Source organism: Danio aesculapii, chromosome 1, assembly GCF_903798145.1.
Source record: "Danio aesculapii chromosome 1, fDanAes4.1, whole genome shotgun sequence".
Classification (NCBI taxonomy): domain Eukaryota; kingdom Metazoa; phylum Chordata; class Actinopteri; order Cypriniformes; family Danionidae; genus Danio; species Danio aesculapii.
The window spans coordinates 5,557,218-5,577,520 of NC_079435.1; the positions used below are offsets into that span (position 1 = coordinate 5,557,218).

General features: G+C 36.1%; 1 protein-coding gene across 4 annotated transcripts; it reads right to left on the reverse strand.

The window, feature by feature from the left end:
• Window positions 1–284: 284 nt before the first annotated feature.
• On the reverse strand, window positions 285–20,211 carry zfyve27 (zinc finger, FYVE domain containing 27). 4 transcript variants are annotated; one of them, XM_056456409.1, is made up of 14 exons: window positions 20,067–20,211; window positions 18,115–18,345; window positions 15,908–15,978; window positions 13,651–13,837; window positions 12,880–12,975; window positions 11,423–11,535; window positions 10,299–10,420; window positions 10,136–10,207; window positions 8,143–8,163; window positions 7,959–7,979; window positions 1,952–2,093; window positions 1,825–1,871; window positions 1,656–1,737; window positions 285–1,568 (listed from the first exon to the last, which is right to left on the reverse strand). In XM_056456409.1, exons 2-14 carry the CDS (start codon window positions 18,342–18,344, stop codon window positions 1,501–1,503), a joined length of 1,272 nt encoding a protein of 423 aa, XP_056312384.1. In that variant the 5' UTR covers window position 18,345; window positions 20,067–20,211; the 3' UTR covers window positions 285–1,500. The 4 variants fall into 4 exon arrangements, with proteins under 4 accessions (XP_056312384.1, XP_056312383.1, XP_056312385.1 ...); XM_056456408.1 differs by lacking the exons at window positions 7,959–7,979; window positions 8,143–8,163 and adding an exon at window positions 7,337–7,393; XM_056456410.1 differs by lacking the exon at window positions 7,959–7,979.
• Window positions 20,212–20,303: the final 92 nt, after the last annotated feature.

Consider the following 20,303-nt stretch of genomic DNA (forward strand, 5'->3'; position numbering starts at 1 on the left):
TCAAGATATGTTCCCCCAATAAATCTGCCTTTACGTTTGAATAGCAGTATTTTGAAATAGCAGTAATATGAATTATAAATATTTTTCATAAATCTCTGGCCCCAGCTGTATCCCTTCTAGCAGCACCCCTGACTATGAAGGATTGTGCAGCTTTTGTTTATATTTAAATATAAACGGCGGTTAAGCAACAGTGCAAGAGGCGCCAAAACAGTCAGTTGTTCAGTTGACAAGAGTGTTATTAAATGAATATGGCGCGAAAATTCCTCACAAAAATTCCACACATCCATATTTATAGTGTTTATTAATGTAACAGTAGATTTTGACGAAGAAAGCGGAAAGGGTTTCACTCAGGATGTATTCCCCAATAAATCTGCCTTTATGTTTAAATAGCAGTGATAGGAAATAGCTTTATAACCCATAAAGTGTTGGTTTTACATTCAACCTTGGCTTAAAGACAAACAGATATACAAATAAAAGACAGAAAGGAACACAGCTCATTCTTTCAATAGCAATATGACCAGGAAAACAGTTCTGTGCTGACAGGCTAATATAATAGCATTACTCTGATTACTATAAATGTTTACTGAGAATGTCCACAACCACACGTATCGATTAAGGACTTGTCAGACAAAAATACACAAATAAATTATAGATTCAACAATTATGGGTTCAAGCATAAAGCAGCTAGGGTTTATGAATCATAAGTGTTGTTGCAGTTAGAGATAAATACCATTTCTTAATAAACAACTGATGTCACGTTAACTAAAGAGCATTAAAAAAACAGTATAATAAAGCTATAAATCTTAAAGGGATAGTTTAACACACAACTGAAAATGCTGTCATCATTTACTCACCCTCCACATACTGAGAATTGTTGGAAACAGGTAAGAATCCATTTTCATAGTATTTGTTTTTCCAACTGTGCATCTCAATAACAGTTTCCAACATTTTTCTAAATACCTTGTTTTGCATTCAACATATAATAAAAACCCATAAAGGTTTGAAACCACTTGATTCTGAGTAAATGATATGAAATAATATATTTCTTTTGGCTGAACTATCCCCTAAAGTCTATTGCATTTGACAAATAACCCCTCTTTTACATAGTTTTGTTGAATTATTTAGGATAATGTGCAATTATACAGTAATAACAGATAACCACGGCCCTTGATTTTAACCTGATATCCTATCAAGAACTCTGGAAACTGACGTCATTGATGAAAATACAGCATCTGATCTCTTAGCAAGCCGAGATCAGAGTAAAACGAATTGCATGTATTAGACTTGCACAGAGAAAGCAGCTAATAGGAAGCCACAACCATAGGACAGACAAAAAAACTCAAGAGGAAACATAAGAAGCTGGACTTTGGTCTTCCATGTGAAATGTTCAACAAAGAAGGAACGAGACCTCAAGAATCACTTCAGCAGCCAACATGTGTTCCACCGCTAGTTTCTTATACAGGACTGCAAGATTGGAAAGTTTCGGGAGGATGGTCAATCCTACTTTGTGCTGAGGAAAGTGTTACATGTGGAGCAAACAAACACAGTCTCTCTTTGGGCTTCAGGAGCTAAAGGATTACAAAATAAGAGAGAACAAGGTAGAAAATCATGTTTAATTAAACAGATCATGGCAAATTCACATGCTCTTCACATACCTGTGGCTCCCATGGTGGATCTGAACACCTTATAGGAGCAACAGCGAGAGCAAAAGCTTACGCCACAGTTACTGCAGTTTCTCTGGAAATAAAAAAAGATCACTAATGAAACACTACCATAAAATAATATCAGAAAAATATGATCAGCAACTAAGATCAGAATCAATACCCTTTTCTTTAAAACAGAAAATGCTGAATTGCACTGGAAACAGTTACCTGTGGAGGAAAAAGAGTTAAATAGAGAGACGTAATGTAGTACGATGAAAAGAAATAACTATGAAGAGATTTATAGTGACCAGTGGCGTTGGTAGGAACCCGTTTGCGCAGTTTTTCCGTGAGTTTGGACACTTTACTGCGGATGGGCTCATTTCTGCTTAACAGCCCGTTATCAGACACCGTGTCAAACTCAGGAACTCCAGAAGACACGTCCTCGTCGTCCTACCAGAAATAACACATCAAAACACAATGATAAATGAATCATATTGAAATTTAGAAGAGATGAGAGGTGACAGATGTGAACCCGTTAGCTTTCATGTTCACCTCGAGACCAAAAGATCTTCCACTTCACCCTCTCATGAGAAAACCTGCACACAACCTTTAAAATGACCGTAATTGTGACAGTTGTCTTACTATATAGTAGGATTGTCATGATACTGGAATTCAGAAAAGCTGAAATAAAAAAAAAAATGTAAATTTCCCGCAAACATTTGAGCGCGTTCTGAAAAAGTGTTGATTGTGTTCACGTGCTCAACAGAAATGACTGTGATTGGCTGTAAAGGTCATCAGTTCACCGAATTCACTGCTGTTTACTGAGTGTAACCACAGATGCAGGGACACTGGAGTGTTTTGTCAGCTGGTTTGTCTATAAGCTGACATACGAGCGATCTGTTGATGAATCGTGGCTTTTAAACAGCCAGTGATCCTGTATCTGTGGTTACACTCAGTAAACAGCGGTGAGTTTGGTGAACTGATGACCTTCAACGCCAATCCCAGTCATTTCCCACACATAATGGCAATGTAAAGTAATGGCCTAATGGCTTTAACCACTTTGAAGCCTAATGACTCGATATATAAACAAACAGTTAAAAGAATACACTTAAAGCCAAGGCAATGGCATCATTGTGATATTTTATGTAAACAACCTTTTTAGTTTTGATAGTTTTATTAAATTTAATTATCTTAAATGGTTTTTAAAGGTTTAAATAATCATGTTCCAATCCTGTTTTCTGATCTAATCAGTAGGCATCAAACCTCTGACAGAGTCACACGAGCAACTGCTAATGGTGACTGTCTAGTGGCAAAGTGTAAGACTTCCTGGTCAATCTGTTTTCTATGTTAAGGGAGCCAAATTGTGGAATGATTTACCTGTTCGCCTAAAATTAGAAAGCAATGTAAATATTTTAGTCGTGTTCTTAAAAAGTGGTTAAAAACAAAACAGCAGTGTTTGCTCAAATAATCTACTGTTAGTTTGTTTGATCATGCCGCCTTTGCCTTCAGTAATTTTATGTAACGAATTATAATGTTGTGTATATGTATTTAATATATTTTAATTTTGTCAAACCTCCTGTGGGGTGGACTGGTGTTGAGAATTAGCAAGTCTGCTAAAACACAAACAAATGCATTTGGTTGGCTAGTGTAATTGTGAAGTCCATGCCAAATAAATAAATCAGCGCATTTTAAGAACGCGCTCAAAAGTGCTTAAATGTAAGCGGGAAATGAACGTTTTTAAAATTTCAGTATCGACTCGTACCAAATTCCAGTATCGTGACAACCCTATATACAGGTGTCCATAGTATTTATTTTTGGCTCATACTGATTAAGTCTCTTGAATGTTCATCTTTTACAAAAAAACATACTTAAGATGGTTTATTTACAAAGAAATATAATATTTATTTTCTATATGCGATCCTGGAGCACTAAACCAGTCTTGCGTTACTCTGATATATTTTTGGCAATGCCCAAAAACATATTGTCTGGGTTAAAATAATATATTTATATTATATGTCAAAAAAAAATCATTGGAATATTAACTAACATTCATGTTCCATTGAGATATTTAGTAAATTTCTTATTGTAAATATATCAAAACTTAATTTTTTAGTAGTATGCACTGCTAAGAACTCAATTTGTTCATTTGATTTTCGCAGTATTTCAATATTTTTTTTACCCTCAGATTTAGGACTGGGTGATTAATCGAACCTATAACAGAACCTATAATAGATCTAATTTCTCCAGGTCAATTTTTTCAACTTCTTTCCCTACCATGTGTGGTCGCATGACCCCACTTTGTTAAGGCTGATTTATACTTCTGCATCGAACGCACAGGTATGGTCTGGCGCAGCCTTCGTAAGCTCGCATACCTGTGCACCTCTCAAAAACTGTATGCTTGCACTACATTGGTGATTATTGTAAGCTGCGCCAGAGATTGCATATTTTCTATTGCAATACAATTATTATTTACATTAAATTATTTGTTTATAGAAGATTCAAGAAATGCACTGTTTAAAATATTTACAGGACATATAAGAGATATTTTATTTTTAAAGAGATTCTGCTTATTTTCTACTTTTAATATGAAAAACCTAAAAAATAAGTAATTTTGTTCACATTGATGTTCAATAAATAATAATAGATAGTCGATAGTGTGTTTCCTTCAATTATTTTAAAATCACGTAATGCACCCTTCATTGAACATTTTGCACATAACAGCAGCACATATAACGTTGTATATAGTAATGAACACGTACAAACACTTGTCAATTTGTATATTTGCATTCACTACTTACTTCTATTTTTTAAGCATATTTATTATGTGTTTTTTGTCCTGTCTCTGTTATCCTGTTGCACTGTAGAAGCTCTGTCACCAAAACAAATTCCTCGTATGTGTGAACATACCTGGGAATAAAGCTCTTTCTGATTCTGATTCATTCAAAAATCTCTCACTTGCAATATGTGAGCACATTTACTGTCCAAAACTTATCAGTGAACTACAAATTGTTCATCAATCGTAATCAAGTTTAAATATTCAATTAATCAAGATTTAGATTGTAGGCCAAATCGCCCAGCCCAACTCATATTCCAAATTGTTGCATCTCAGCCAAATCCAAATCCAATCCTAACAAACCAAACATCAATACACTGCTCTTTCTTTCAGTTTTTATGTGATGGAATCTAAAAACATCACACTTACTACTGGTTTTGTGGTCCAGGATGACATATAGTTCAATTGAAGGAAAATTCAAGGTATTAATAGACATCATGACCACCAAAAATTATATTTGTGATTAATATTTTTATTACACACTTAAACTGGATTGTCAAAAACATACGAGCATGGCACATGGTTTTAAACTACATTTTATACACTTATACTTAAATAAGTGTACTTTCCACAGATCATACAGTACGTGTGAAGGTTTTCTCTCTCAGTGTTAGTTGAGTTCTGTATGTGGAGGCCTGTCGGTTTCCAGATCAGATTTACTGAAGTCATTAGAAACAGCCGCCTGTAGCAGCACGTGTGACGACTTCAGTGAATCTGAGCCCATGTTTGTTGCTGCTGAGCTTCATTTCCTGCAGTCATCCGATGACCGGCGGGAGAGCTCAGATTTCTGTACCATACAGCATTAAAAACACCACTTTAAAAACCCCACAGGCCCTCCAAATACAGACTCTAGTGAAGGAAGGCCACATTTCAGCTAGACTCCAAAACAGACACATGGTTTCAAGAAGTTTTCAGAGTAAATCCTGAACAGACATTAAAGGAGCCGGACTCTTTGTGTTTGTTAGTAAAACATTCACAACCCATTGTTGACGATACAGTAACCTTTGACCTAAAGGAATACTGCCAAAAATGCTTTTCTTACTTGAATTTTTATCTTGTTTCTAGTCCAAATATCTAAAAATTCTTAAAACGAGAAGCACTTTCTAGACAAGCAATAATTATGTCTTGTTTTAAGAAATAATGTCAAAATAAAGTGAGTTTGTCGGCGCCAATAGCCTAGTGGTTAGTGCGTTGACACATAGCACCCAGGTGCTCGCGGCGACCAGAGTTTGATTCCTGACTCAAGGTCCTTTGCCGATCCTTCCTCATCTCTGCTCCCCACACTTTCCTGTCTGTAAATCTCCACTGTCCTATCAATAAAGGTGAAAACCTCTAAAAAAATAAAATTATAATTATAAAATAAAGTGAGTTTATCTTTAAAACAAGCTAAATAAACTGCAAAATAAACTTATATCAAAATGAATAACAAGATCACTTGTCTTACTCCATTTGCAGATTATTTTGCTTGTTTTAAGAAAAAACTCACTTTGGGCCCTATCATACACCTGGCGCAATGCGGCACAATTGTTGTTTGCTAGTTTCAGCTCCGCACAAGAGTCGTTTTGACGTTTTGCGCCACGCTGTTTAAATAGCAAATGCATTTGCGCTCATATGTGCGCCCATAGGCATTCTGATCTAAGAAAGGAGGCGTGTTGAGGCGCATTGCTGGCGCGTTGCTATTTTGAGGAACTAAAATAGACTGCACAATAGACCAAATCAAAGCTAGTCTATAGTCCAGCGCAGAGCACATTAGTTGTGCGCCTCGCTTACACATTGCTTAATACACACAGGATGTACAGCAATACGCAAATGTCTTTACATATGAAAAAGAATTAAAGGATTCAAATATTACAAAAAAATATTATTTTTTAGCCTACATGAATATAAAAACCATACTTTCATGCCTTCTTCATCTCGGGGGGCTTTTTCAGTTTATTCATAACAACTTGCTTTTGTATAACGTTATAATTATTAGCAGTATTATTTATTATCTGCATATTTATATTTGTTTTATTAAAAACAAGCTTAGATTTGTCCACCGGTCAGGTTTTAGACAACATAGGGCATAACATGTGTATTTGAGTATAATTCAGTTTTTTGAGCACACTTCGTTATTATTGTTCATGTATTCATTTGCTGGAGATTAAACTGAATTTAGAAATAGTTTTTACACAAATCTTTGCGCTTAACCAACAAAATTATTATGTATAGGCTAATTGATGTCTGAGCGTACAACACGTTTCCCTATCTACGAGAGCGAAAGTTAAAGTAAATAATGAGGAGGATCTCTCATTCTCGCGCTGTAGATGCTCTGTTTAACGGTTTTCTCTCTAGTGAAGAGTTTAGTTTTTCCACTTACAAAGTCCGCCATGTAAATAGCAAATGCGCTATGGCGCGGCGCAACTGGCTCTTAAAGGGAATGGGAGATAAGACATTGATTGGTTTATTCTCAAAACACACCCAAAACTCTTTAAGAGGATAAGCTCAACCCTGTTTGACCATGCGCCACGGCGCAAAGGGGATTTTTCCATCCTTAAAATAGCAAAATTAGATTTTGACATGCCCTTAATGCGTTTCCACCCTGCGCTTTGGACTTTGCGCCAAGATTGTTAAAATAGAGCCCTTTATTTTAGCTTATTATTTTTTTGTAAAACAAGACAATATTATTTGCTTGTCTAGAAAATCTAAAGAAATTCAGATCTTTTAATTAGAAACAAGACAATATCTAAGTAAGAACAGTCTTTTTTGCAGCCAGGTGTAACCATTTCCTGTGACATCAGTGTTAATGGAAGCCACCGAAGATAATAAGGGGGCGTGGTTAGAACACCTAGAGATCATGATTGACAGGTGTGTGCGGCACCTTACGGGCTCTCCATCTCTTCAGAACCTTTGGTAGCAAATACGCTACAGGCCACACCTACATTCAAAACATGGCCGCACAGTTTTACAGTCATGCCGCTTGTAATAAGACAAATTCATATAATGTACTTACATATAATAACTGTTAGTTTTGGATGTGTCTAACGCCTGGAAATTTAATTCATGGTCAAAATTAGAGTTTATGTCTGAATTTCATTTGACAAAACAAACAGGTGAATCTCGCAGAAAACACATTTCTGAGTCACATTTCAGTGCATAATAAACATTTAATAAATTATCATATATATAAAAAGGTATATTTGAAATATTTCAAAATATGAATGGTTCAAATGCAGTTACAATTATAGGCCTGTAATGTTTGGGTGAAGTACAAGTCATTTCTTAAGTTGTTTTGTGAGATGCATCATGCTAAAAAAACTAATAAAGCATACACTAATATCAGTGCACATGCATCCAGAACATTTAGACTGATGCAAAAACATGCACACACACACACACACACACACACACATAAACCACATTTAATTTCACATTTCTTTACTTTTAGAGTAAAAATATAAAAAATATACATATTAAATGCTCTCAGTTACTCTGTTACTCACCACTAAAGACAGAGGAGTTTCCTTGGAGAGCATAGCAGAGGTCGGAGATGTACACATATATACATATTACACAACTAAATCAGATTTATAAGATATGAACACACATTCACTATATTTGGAGACTGAGCTTGGTCTGGTGTTACTGCTACAACTCTTCACTACACCACTAGAGGGAGCTACTTACCGGCAACACAAGCTGAGACTCCTTGAGCAAGCAGACGGCAGAAATGAGAGATCATGTCAGAACAAGAAAACAGACGACAGACAGACAAACTGATGGATAAATAGAGAGAAATGTAGACAGACAGATGGATCGAAAGATGGATGAATGGACAGACGGATGGATGGATGGATGGATAAAGAGTTAGATAAAGAACAGATAGATAGATAAACTGAGAGTTAGATAGACAGAGATAGATAAAGAACAGATAGAAAAAGAGAGATAGATAAAGAACAGATAGATAGATAAACTGAGAGTTAGATAGACAGAGATAGATAAAGAACAGATAGAAAAAGAGAGATAGATAAAGAACAGATAAACAGAGATAGATGAGACAGATAGATAAAGAACAGATAGATAGATAAACAGAGATAGATAGATAGATAAAAGACAGATAGATAGATAGATAAACAGACAGACAGATATATAAAGAACAGACAGATAAACAGATAGATTAGACAGTTTTTGAGTTAAAAATATTTGGTGTTTTGTTGGGTTATTTTTAACCTTTATTGGGTTATTTATTAATAACTCAACCAGTTGGGTTAAATACTTGGTGCTATGTTGGGTTATTTTTAACCTTTATTGGGTCATTTATTTTATAACTCAACCAGTTGGGTTAAAAATTTTGAATTTCAACAGTCAACTTATTTAAGAACAAATAGATAGTAGGGATGTAACGGTTCACAAAAATCAAGGTTCGATGCGACATAGTGGTGTCACGGTTCGGTATGTTTTCGTTACAGCAAAAAAAGAAAAAAAGAGGATTTCTCTGATTAAATTTTTTTTAAAATGTATTAAAACTAACATCATAAAAGTTTGATCTTGTTTTTTTTTTTTGTTTTCTTTTACTTTAAACTGTGGTAGAGCTATACTACTGGGGTTTCTGCTTAGCAGCAAATAAAACAAATCCTTCTTTATACTCAAAATCAAAAAGCTTCCTATAAAAAAAATAAATGTAATATTGTAGTAGTTAAACAAAATAAAAAGAAAAGAACAATTTAGTTTTTATATGGAACTCAGTTTCAATCAATTTTTAAGTATTTTTTTTTTATTTTTAGAAAGATGAGAGTCCACCTTTTCTTCAGACAGCACAGATCTGTTTGATTTGACTGTCACCTGCCATTTAAGTGGATCTGAAAGCAGGAATTATCTGGCAAGTCTGGAAGTCTTTTATCCACTCTTCAAAAAGTGTAAATGCTGAATTGACATTCAGCACATGATCACTGATCAGATCTGCCATTAGTTACTAAATCTGTCAGTGTTGTTTTCATTCTCTCGTATCCAGACCTTTACATTTTCGCGACTGTAGCTCCCTGTCATCAGAACTAAGTGATTGACAGCTGATATTAACCAATCCATTTGCGTTCTGTTCTAACGCAGTGGGCCAATAAGAAGAGCTTGAAGGCGGGGCAAGCATTGCAGGCTTTTTATGTACTTGTTCTCTTATCTTTTCAGATAATTTGAACCGAACCGAAAGTCTCATACCGAACGGTTCAATACCAATACGCGTAAACTACAAATAGGTAGATCGATGGACGGACGCATAGACAGATGGATAGATAGATGGACAGAAAGGACGGATGGATGGACAGATGGATGGATGGATAGACGGACGGATGGATGGATAGATAGACAGACAGACGGACGGACGGACGGACGGATGGTCAACGGACGGACGGATGGATAGATAGAAAGGACGGATGGACGGACGGACGGACAGATAGACAGACAGACAGACAGACAGATAGATAGATAGATAGATAGATAGATAGATAGATAGATAGATAGATAGATAGATAGATAGATAGATAAAAGTGTAGATAGAAGGATAAAAAACAGATGGGTGGATGTATAGATAGACAGAATGAACATGTAGGTAGATGGAACAAAAGGTGGATAGATCTGTCTTTCAATGAACAAAACCACAGATATAATCTATAACAGTTTTTCTGACCTCTATGGCGTCTTTGAACTCATCGTCAGGCTCCGCCTCCTCTGCCTCCTCAATATTGCCAGGAGACAAATCCTGACCAACAACATACACAGAATGTTCAGACTGGAAATCCAGACAAGATAGATATCTTTGTATACATTATTCTTATTTAATGGTCTCTCACCTCCACACTGGTCGGGGTGGGCGTGCGCTCCAGCAGATTGGCCTGATCTGAGTCACACAGTTCAGTTTCCTCCACAGGCTCCACACGAGTCGGGTGAACAAACTCCTTCAGCTTCAACAGAACTACAGACACACACTCAATCAGAATCAAAATCTTGTGTGTATTAAAGGGCACCTTTTGTGCAAAGATCACTTTTATAAGGGGTTTTAACACAGTTGTGTTACAGCAGGGCGTCAATATAACCAGTAAAATGTATTAATTCAATTTTCATAATCACACATCATAAAAACAGAAACACTTGATTGACATTCTCTCTTTGTACGGTCATCAGAGGTGAAAGCCCCACCCATTACTGACCATCTCTCCCTCATTAGCATAAGATGTTCATCTTGTTTTTGAATCTGCCACTATGCTGACACACAGGCATTTGTAGCTCCGCCCTTTTTTGAAAAGAGCTCAATCTCATTTTAATTTAAAGCGACAGTCACCAAAACAGCACAATTAGGATCAAAGCCTAAAAGGGTCAGTTTCAGAGAGTAATTAAACATTATCTGTGTGGTATTTTGAGCTGAAACTTCACACACACTCTAGGGACACCAGACTTATTTTACATCCCATAAAAAGAGGCACACAAGGTCAAAACAGTTGTGTGTAAAATATGCATATATAGTAAGATTTCCATTGTTAGCAATAATGAGTGAGTATTTAATGTGTGTAAAGTTTTCATATGAAGAGATGTAGATATAAACAATGTCTTGATTTTGTTCCAATGATTCTGAGTGCCTCAAATCTGTTTTTTGGCATCTCTTTCATTCCTGATTATAAACATTCAGAAGGAGAGGGCATGCCTTATAAACTCAGTATCAACATTGTCCTTGTTACATGATCCATATTCCTGCTTGCTAACCCTTTTTTAGCATGTCCAAATATTGTTTGCTTCATTATAAACGAACTCCCTTCTCATTAAAGAGGTGCATGAATATATCACTACATACATATCACTTATGGTACAGAGACCAACTCAATCAGCAACAGATCCTCTAACAAACATGTAAAGTGAGCAGTTTTGTATGCATGCACTGTATGCATGTGGCATCTGAGGCCGAGGCATTGCCTTTACTGACCTCTGCAGAAATCTCTGTTCCACAGAAAGAGGGCGCTGTTTATTACTGAAAGACTCACACCCACTGGAGCCGTATACAGCAGACACACTGCTGTCAGGAGAAAACCGTAAAACCTACACACACACACACACAATCCTTTATTAGACATCTCACATTCCACAAAAACAGACAATATGACAAAATAACAATGTGTACATAATACAACTAAATGAGAAACTTTTGTAAACTGAAGATCATCCGTCAGCGTCCATCAGTTAGTGTTAAAATTAAGTATTACAACTCTTCTATACTATTGGGCTGTTGAATGCTTGATTCTGATTGGCTGAGGAGCATTCTAAGATGTGCTGTTAATTTGAGATAAAACCACAGCTAAAGTAGTTCCGGCAGATTTTGAAGACATTACAGCTCCATATTACTACGCTGAATGATTTGAGTCATTTCACAGCTACAACAGTCAGAAATCACATTGTTACGTTCCCCTCAACTCTGTCTAGGGGGACACAGGAACGCAACAGAATATTAGTGGAGTTTTGTGTGTGTGTGTCAGCAATGAGGTCACATGAGCAACTTCTCAAAGGACTAAACAACAAAGAAAATGCAACTTGAATAAAGATGAACAATATTTATTAAAGGATTAAGGGAAGGCTCCAAAAGAAAAAGGCTTCAAGAGGGGGTTCAAGCCAAAACAACAAACAAATGTTCTCTAACTGAGAGAAAGGGAAAAACTGAATAATCTATCAAAGAAAAGAAAAGAAAAATACATCAAAAATACTCTCACTCCCTTACTAACTTAAACAGGAGAAAATGGTTACAAAAAGAAAAATGGCACCCCCTCCCTACTAACCCAATCCCAAATTAACAGAATAAAGAGTGGATAACAAAGTAGTATTGAAAGCAAAAATTAGCTTACAATCAAAAAGAGTTCGAGGCAACAGCTATTTCAGATGATCAACAGCATCAACAGAACTTAAACAAATGAAAGCTCCTAATCAACAAATAATGCGTAACAACATCAAAACACAACTGACAGCTTTGGATGAGATGTGGAAGAAACTAAACCTACACATAGAAGAACTTTGAGGACAAAACCCTCAGCAATGTCTGAAAAACAATACATGAACTGTGGCTGCAGGTGTGAGAACCATAAAGTGAGTGGAATCATTTCCAGTGGGCCATTGAATTGTTATAAAATAATGCATATTGTGTGTGCATAATCAATTATTCCTTATAACTATTATGCCAAAAAATGCACTCTATAAACCATACTCTCAGCCAAGATACCAAAGCTGTTTCATAATTATGATCAATTTTATAAATATAACTTCTAATGTAAAACCATAATAGATGCGACAGTATCTTTAAACAGTTTTGAAATAATTGTCTTGACCCAGGTGAATTATCATAAAGGAAAATCCAATTAATATGTGTATGTATGCGTCTATGTGTGTGATACTCACATGGAGGACACTGCGTGGCTCTCCCAGTATAAAACCTTATACACAGACTCTGCATACACACACGCTTGGGTCAAAAGGTCATCTATCTGCTTCAGCCTGCAAAACACAAACCCGTTACCTCTCAGTCTCAGTGTGCTCAATTAGACTAGCTGGGTTTCCATCTCCCTCTGTTAAAGGGATAGTTCACCCCAAAATGAAAATGTATTTACTGTTTACTCACACCTTTTATTCTGTTTTTTATTTGTTTATATTTGTTTTTATTCACAAAAGAAGTTATTTTGAAGAAAGCTGGAAACCGGATGGATATTATGGATGCAAATGGTTAAAGGTGTTCAGCTTTAGAGACCAACAGATGAAAGAAACTCAAAGGTTTGAAGTGAGTTAAGGGAGTGTAAATGATAACAGAATTAAAATGTTGTGGTTACTATCCCTTTAATGCGCATTTTAAAGTATTCCATGAGAAACAACTGATGAAATACCAAATTTCGATTAAAAATTAAATCACAAAATTAAGTTTGTATGCTAACTTGAGGCGGTTTTGAGTGAAAAAAGGGTTCATGCTAATAATTGTAGATGGAAACGCATTTGCAGAATAAACACAGACGTAGCAAACATTACACCATGTGACCAATTAGCTGTCTCTATTATGCTTGTATTGTTTACTGTTGGTTGCTAGGATACCAATTCTACAGTAGCCAGCTCTAATAACTTTAGAGGGAAACGCAAATTAAGAGTTTCTTTTTTTTTCTCGAAAAGATCCACATAACTCACATGCCCTTGACCTCCAGCATGGCCTCCTGTTTGCTCATGTGGACCGTCTGCAGGTCTCGCCGCTGCACTGCATAGTGTTTCTTCTTCTGCAGCGCCATCTCGCTGCTCGCACCCTGACAACGGTCACCAAGGAAACCCAGCACAGCCGGAGCAGAGACGGCCAGCAGGAGCAGAGAGAACCACGATCCTGAGGATAGAGAGACACACTCTTATTAAGCCTCCTTTTCACTGCACACGACAAGCGACAGACCGGAAGTCATTCCAATGGAGAGTAGTCTGGGAGCTGCGTAGAGTTCTGGTCAATATGGATCCGAATTGAGCTGTGGATACGTTGAAATATTTGATCTCCTGCGACTAGACCGTATGCTATCGGCTGACCGGATGAGATGTATTTCAGTGTTGTCCAAGCAGGTCCATGTGCGCGAGATGAGAAACAAGTTTTTTCGTTATTTTTTAAATAAGGAAAAAAGTCTGTATTAAAAAAAACATTTCTATTCATAAATGAGTATTTAAAAATGATTTTTTTTATGTTGTCTCCATATTCCCTCTAAATATGTTTGGCGGTCTTTGAATTTCTAGTATTCATTAAATCAACCATGGTGAATGCACGGAGAATAAAGGCTCTTTCACTCATTTATTTCGGACACTGCGAGAATCAGCTTCTCTCTCATGGTGCACGACAACACTGAAAAATCTGTGCGACTGCCACAAGAGGGCGTATTCCAACAGTCGTGTCCAAATGTCGTGTGCAGTGTAAAAAACGGCTTTATTTCTAACACCATTCTGATATTAGTAGGTAAACTGATATTATTAAGTCAAATTTATTCATAAACCACATTTATCTTTGGCTTTGCAAAGACCCAAAGTCCGAACAAAACCATTTTAACACATTTTTAAAAATAAAAATAACAATCATAGTTTAATATTAACAACAATAATACACACTAAAGATTAATAACCTGAAAAGGTGACATAATTAAAATCAGCCACATAGCTAACATCAGCACCAGGTTTCTTAGTAAGAATATCATCGTGCACGTTAATCCAAATACCTGCGTTAAAAATATAAATAATAACAATTTAAAACAAATTTAAAAAACAAAACCGAAGAAACAAACAAGACAGCAGCATGAGATCATTTGGGTCACAACCGAGCAGCGCCACTGCCAACTGCAGCCGTGGCAGTGAAGACTGTTGAAGGCCAACATATAATGAATAATATAATTCAAATATCTGCGTAACCCAAAAGTGGCGGAGACTTTCTTTCTTCATTATGTTGATGTACTTCCTACTGAAACTGAATGTTGCGTAGGAGGCGGGCTTTCCTTAAGGCATCATAGCAAACTAACGGTAAGAAGATCGTTGTTAAGGATTTTAATATGCAGTTGCTATGGAAGCAAGTTGATGTCAACCAAAGGACCGCCACTCTGAATGCAGAAGCAAATGGTCAGACATTATGCTATAAGATTATTCATTCATTTACCTTCGGCTTAGTCCCTTATTTATCAGGGGTTGCCACAGCAGAATGAACCACCAACTATTCTGGCATATGTTTTATGCAGCGGGAGAAAATTAACGGGGAGAACATGCAAACTCCACTCAGAAATGCCAACTGACCAACCAGCAAGCTTCTTGCTGTGAGATGACAGTTCTAATCACTGAACCACTGTGCCACCCGATTACCAAAAGCAAATAACTTGTTTCCAGTGGATTAATTAGCACAGTTTAACTATTTACGTTAAGAATAACAATGTGAGCCAGTAAAATAAATATTGACATTCATAATTTCTAAGGTTGCATACAGAGGCTTTAGAAATGTGTGAATCAGAAAGATTTGACACATCACATTGCACTAGAAAGAATCACCTACAGTATAAAGGGCAAATTAAAGGAGTACCATAAAATTTGGGATCTGTTTATACAATGTTTGGAACATAACCATACAATGGCACAAGCAAATACCTCTCACACTACTGGTTAATTGATTGATATGTGTATATTTGTATGTGAAATACAGTATCTGTTTTTCTTTGGCTTAGCCCATGTATAACAATACATTTACCAGTTCAACTGAATCTGGATGCTTTGGGAGGGATGGGGGAAGAGTTCAAATGTAAAAAAAAAATGTATTTTCATGTTAAATTTCAAGTGTTTTTTCTACAATTAAAAAAAATTGAGCTGTCTTATTCCATTAGATGATGATTTGAGTGTTATACACATATACATACACATCTCTGCCAATGTATAGAAGTCTCACCTTCAGTCAGAGTGAGGAAGAGGATGTTGAGCAGAACGCAGCTGAGCAGGGAAAACAGCGGCATCTTCCATCTAAAACACAAAGAGAGGCGGATAATGGATGCATACTTACGCACTTACACACTCAACAGCATAGTTTATGTATGTAGCGTCATCCCAAATGGAACACTAACATTTTTTTACTAACCACAAATTCAACGCGTTTCCCAGATGACGTTTGACGGTTGACAAATCAGTGAAATAAATGACCAAACTACCAAATAATACCTGCCATGGGTCCTATCATACACCCGGACGCAATAAGGTGCAAGACGCGTTTTTCCAAAGGTGTTGCTATATTCAGACCAATGCAACCTTAATTTTCCTGTTTTCCGCCACATTGTTTACATACCAAATCCATTTGCGCCACTTTGTGATCTCATGGGTGTGTCGGTCTAGAAAAGAGGTGTGTTAAGGTGCAGTTTTGGTGCGTTGCTATTTAGAGGGACTAAAATACACTGTGCAATAGACCAGCTGTGAGCAGGTCTAATGTCCAGTGCAGAGCGCATCAGTTGTGCGCCTCACTTACACATTGCTTAAAACATGCAGGATGTACAGCAATACACAAATATCTTTACAAATGAAAAAGAATTAAAGGATTAAAATATTACAAAAATGATTATTTTCAACATATAGAAACCACTGCCTCTATGCCTTCATCTCTGGGGACTTTTTCAGTTTATTCACGACAACTTGCTTTTGTATAATGGTTTTATTTTCATTATTATTTTATATTATCTGCACATTTATATTTGTTTTATTAAAAAAAACAAGCTTAGATTTGTCCACCTGTCAAGTTTTGGACCATACGGAGCATTGCATGTGTGTTTGAATATAACTGAGTTTGGAGTTTTTTGAGCACACTTCGTTATTATGGTTCATTTATTCGTTTGCTGGAAATTAAACTGAATTTAGAAATAGTTTTAAAACAAATCTTTGCACTTAAACTAAATTAATTATGAAGGCTAATGGATGTCTGTGCATAGCCTACAACACTGTTTCCTTATCCACGAAAGAGAGAAAGTAAAAGTGAAAGTAAAGGCAGATTGGAGGAGGCTCATTCTCCCGCTGTAGATGCTGTTTAACTGTTTTCTCGCTAATGAAACGTTCAGTTTTTCCACTTACAAAGTCTACCATGTAAATAGCAAATGCACCATGGTGTGACACAATGGACTCTTAAATGAAATAGGAGATGAGACTCTGATTGGTTTATTCTTAAAACACACCTATAACTCATTAAGAGAATAAGCTCAACCCTGTTATACCATGTGCTGCAACGCAGAGCGTATTTTTCCATCCTTAAAATAGGAAAAGTGGATTCGGACACTCCCTTAATGCTTTTGTGCTTTAGACGTTGCGCCTAGTTCTGTAAAATAGAGCTCCATGAGTATAACCGCACTCACCATCGGGACGTGGCATAATCACTCGTGGAAGAATTTTGCTTTGACAATCCAAAATAAATAATCAAATATCTGTGCCCGATGGCTCCGCCCCTTCCGCTAGGTGAGCAAAACAGCGGCCGTTGAGTGTGTGAAGTGTCCAACACTTCATTTTAATGCTTAAAAGAGTGCATCATCCACTACTTATACTATAAAATGGCAAAGAAATGTAAGCAAGTATGCGATTTGGGACGTACAAAAAGTGTTCCCTAACCTTACAACTAAGCTGGATTTTTTTGCTTAAGAGCCTTCATGCTTGTAGACTCCATATAATCAGTGTTGGAGCCATTTCTTTTATCATTATGTTTGGACTAAATGGGTTGATTGGATGATATGATTATTGTTATTATTATTATTAAGTTTACATTTGATAATTATTGTATTCAGGTTTGAATATTTTGTATTCGTATATTATTCATGTCTAAGTATTTGCTTTATTGTTGTGATTTTGTGAATGAAGACTTTTATTCTGTCGAAATTGGGATTTAAGGAAGCCAGGTAGTAGGTGGAGTAGTAAGGGAAGAGGAAACAATTTTCAGACTGTGAGTTTGTTTGTGGTGACGGGTGGTACTGAGGAGCAATGAAGGTATTTCACTGATTTGATGACACAAGATGTGATAAAATAAAGATGAGAAAAGGATTCACAGCGGACTCACGCGTCATTGTTTACCCTTACCGCGATATCGGCTTAAAGAAAAAATGCCGCTACAATCAGTGAGTGATTTCTCACCCCAGCAGGTAGCGCAGCACCTCCAGTGTGTCTATGATGGGCTCCAGGAAGATCAGCATCCGCTTGAAGGAGATCACCATGTTCAGCAGGTCAAAGGTCAGAGCTTTGGGGCTGCCTGGGTCCGAGGCACTGTCTGTGCAGGACGGGTCTTTAGTGGGCAGCTGGGTCAGCTCAGGCCGCTCAGCGCTCGCCTGCGGAGGCTCCTGAGGAGAGGAGGCGGAGCACTGCATGCTGGGAGATCAGACCACATGATGGATACCATTTCAGATTGATATATATTATACAATATAATCATGCATATACAGTGGGGAAACTAAGTATTGAGCACGTCATGTTTTTTCCTCTGAATTATACTTGTAAAGGAGCTGTTGACATGGAATTAAACCAGATTTTGGTAAAAACCCAAACAATACAAACATAAAAATGAAACAAAACAAATAAAATCTGAAACATGAGGAATGTGTAATAGCAATGAGATGACAGATGGAGAAAGATCTGAAATACTCAAACGTATTTAATACTTTTATATAAAGGCTTTTTTTGGTGCTGCAGCTCAAAGACGCCTATCATATGGGGAATGAAGTCACATGCATTGCTCCGCTGTGAGTTTTTCCAGACTTCAACAGAGTGTCAAAATCTTGATCATTCTGTGGGTCTCGTCTATCAAATCCGAGCTTTATTTTGTATTTTTTATTGGATTCAGCTCAGGTGATTGGCTAGGCCATTCTACAGCTTGATTTTCTTTCTCTGAAAGCATTTGAGAGTTTCCTTGGCTGTGTTTTGGATCATTGTCTTGCTGAAATGTTCACCCTGGTTTCATCTTCATCATCTGATGATGTAGATGTTGGACTGAAGCAGCTGATAATAATTTACACAGAGGAAGGGCAGAGGGTTGCTGAAGAACTACTGAGAGATTTCAGCTGGTGTCTGGGCTTTCACTGCCTTTGTAGTTTGTATATATGAACATTAATTTGGATGCAATTATTCGTTTCGATCATTCTGATCTTTACTTTTTAAAATATTTAAAAGAGCAAGTCATCTTTACAAATTCTATTATAAAAATCATAGATTATATATATAAAATCAAAGTAAATCAAAATACAATTGTTTGAAAACATTTAGCTATTTTGGTGAAAGCTGAATTTTTTTCATGGCAAGCGTGAAATTTGCATGGAATTGCTCAAATTAATAATTAGTATTTTGGGTCTGCAATGTGATTCTTAATAAATAGTACTGTATATTTCCATTTAATGTCATGTCAGGCTATTTTAATGGCAAAACAGAAAGAAAAAAGAAAATACAAGTAAAAAAAAAAAAAAAAAAAATATATATATATATATATATATATATATATATATATATATATATATATATATATATATATATATATATATATAAGCAAACAAACAGACATAACTTACATTACTTAAGATTTTTAGTTAATATATGATCATTTTGTTTTACTTTCTCTGACAAAAACCTGTAAGTGTGTTTATAAGTAAGATTTCTACAAACCTTAACAGCAGAACAGTCCAATAAAATGTCTAACAGATCCTTACCTTTTAGTAGAAAAGCAAGTTTGTCTTGAATAATCAATCTAGTTTAGACTCGTAAATAAACTCTTTCATATGTCATCAAATGATTCTTGTTTTAAATATGGTGTTATTTACAAATACTTAATAAATATAGGTATAAATCTACATTATTTAAAACAAATTAACATTTACTTCAAAGCAAGAGAGAAGAGGAAAGGAAACAATCGGAAGTCAAACTAATTTGATAAATACTATAACGTTATATAAATATCTGACGATGACAGTTTGTACAATAATAAGAAGAATAGATCAGATTTTTCGCTATGAGAGTAAATGGGAATGACAATAAAAGCAGAAAACCGAAATACTGTCATATTTACATCATCAAGAAGAAAACAAAAACACAAAATGGCATACCTTTAATCCTCAAAACACCGTCTTCTGCTGCTACAGAGTCATCAAAAGTATATAATCCGATTAAAGACGAGAAATATAACATTTAATAGACATAAAACTGCATACAAAAGATGTAATATCGCTAATGTGCAGCGACTTCTGCTTCCGCAATTCACAGACAAAATGTGTCGATGTCAGAGTCGATGATTCAGTGTCAGGGAGAATAGAAGAGCTCCGATTACATCAATGACTCCTAGA